The 1,876-nt window shown below is 29.1% G+C and overlaps 1 protein-coding gene across 1 annotated transcript in view; it reads left to right on the forward strand.

Moving 5' to 3' along the window:
* Positions 1-910, forward strand: part of LOC105450232 — a 2,180-nt gene extending 1,270 nt beyond the window's left edge. Inside the window, exons 3-4 of the mRNA XM_011689978.1 lie at positions 247-389; positions 862-910. Of these exons, the coding sequence (XP_011688280.1) occupies positions 247-389; positions 862-910 (192 nt within the window). The remainder of the gene's footprint in view (positions 1-246; positions 390-861) is intronic.
* Positions 911-1,876: the final 966 nt, after the last annotated feature.

The raw sequence follows: 1,876 nt of genomic DNA on the forward strand, positions 1-1,876 counted from the left end.
CAGTCATCAATTTTCGAGATAAAATCAATTTTACGCTTGTAATTAGTCAACGATATCATCTGAGATTTGTGATCTTGTACTTATTGAAAGGAATTTTGAACAAATAAACCTGAATTAATATAATTAATTAACGTAAAGAATTTTGTCGTAATATTAGATATTTTTAAATATACTTAGACATTTTTTTAAATATAATTAATATAGTTAGTCGTTATTTTTATAGGATTATATTTGTATGTATTACAGATTAATGTTATACGTATTACTATTTTGCTGTTGCGCATCGAGTGTAACGTGATAAAAACAACTTACAAGGAGGTAAAAGAGGATTCGAGCAGAGGAGAAGGAGGTCTAGGAGAGACATCGGGTGCCAGTGGAGCAACTTTGCGGTAAGCATTATTATTTATAATACCTGCGTACAATTAATCGAATCATTTTCTCTCATTTATTTTGATTGTTTTATTTCGATGATTAAAAATAAATATTGAGAAGGATTTGTTGCAACTGTGGAGTTAATCAACATTTTGTAAAAACGGAAAATATGATCTCTAATTATATATACGCTTTGTAAGTTCGTCACTTTAACTGTAGAGTTTATTTTATTCGTTGTTACAAAATATAAGTTAATCCACTGTTGCAGCATGCTTTTCAAGAGAAAAAGAATTAATTTGAAACTTTATGAAAGCACTTTATTTTTATAAAGATCTTTTGTGAAAGATATGTATAATTATTTTAACAGACATTTTATAAAAATGTGATAAGAAATTCTATGCAAGCAAAAATTATCTTTTAAATTATTGATTATTTTAATTATTATCTAGAGCAAAATTTTAACTTAGATCTTATATTTGTATGTTACAGAATCATCGTAGCTAGCCTGATAACTCCACTGTTGCGCATCGGTCGGTGAGTGACAAAAAATTTTATTAATAAAGTAATAAATCTTTGAAAATTGCCTGCTTTCTCAGGGACTCATATTGATGAGTACAGGAGTTGGCATTTCCACCCATTTATGTTGCGATTCACTTGGCACTTCGTAACGATTTTAGAATAATTTTATTCCAATTATTTATCAAATATTGTACATAACGCTCTCAACGTTGCGAAAATCAAGTGAAACGCACTCTAAATAAGTTTATTCATATTTCTATATAAATATTATAATCTTAAAGTATAGATAAGAAGACACGCGTTTAATATTTTATATAACATACGCATTTATAAATATACATACGGTTTGAAATAGTTAAGAACAATTTTAATTGTTGATTATTTCTGTGCTTTTGGAAGCAATTGCCATGGTGAAAAGGTACAAATAAAAAAAATAAAAAATAAATAAATAAATAATAGAGGAATCAAATTCACTGTGGTTCCTCTGTATTAGAATTAGATATTAAGAAATACGTTTGTACGGAGGAATGATAACAATCGTTATACGCGTAATAGGTTTTTTTAATCGTCTCGTTGAAATTTGAGAGTGCCTGCTGCAGACACAGAATTAATCCTGGGTTTTCTTGTAATCACGGATTCCCGGTAGCAATGATTTTGGCATCAGTTAGCGACGACCACCATATATTTTTCAAAGTCGAGTCGCGAAATTAATAATGAAAAAATAAAGTGTGGGAAAAGATTTTAATCGTTTCTTAAATGTTTTCCCATTAATGCTATTACTAATATATAATTAATTTGATCTTGTTGTGTAATACTTATATTACGCAATGAAAAATGGAAAACGGTGACAGTCGTTAATTCATTGCCAAAATAATTGCTATCCGGGGGCAATCCGGAAGATTCGGGATTCATTCCTTCTTGCAGCAAATCTCTTGACATTCGACGAGGCTTTTTACTGAAAAAATAATTATGCTACACTTAATAA

Source organism: Wasmannia auropunctata, unplaced genomic scaffold (assembly GCF_000956235.1).
Source record: "Wasmannia auropunctata unplaced genomic scaffold, wasmannia.A_1.0 LD336069.1, whole genome shotgun sequence".
In the NCBI taxonomy this organism is placed as follows: Eukaryota; Metazoa; Arthropoda; class Insecta; order Hymenoptera; family Formicidae; genus Wasmannia; species Wasmannia auropunctata.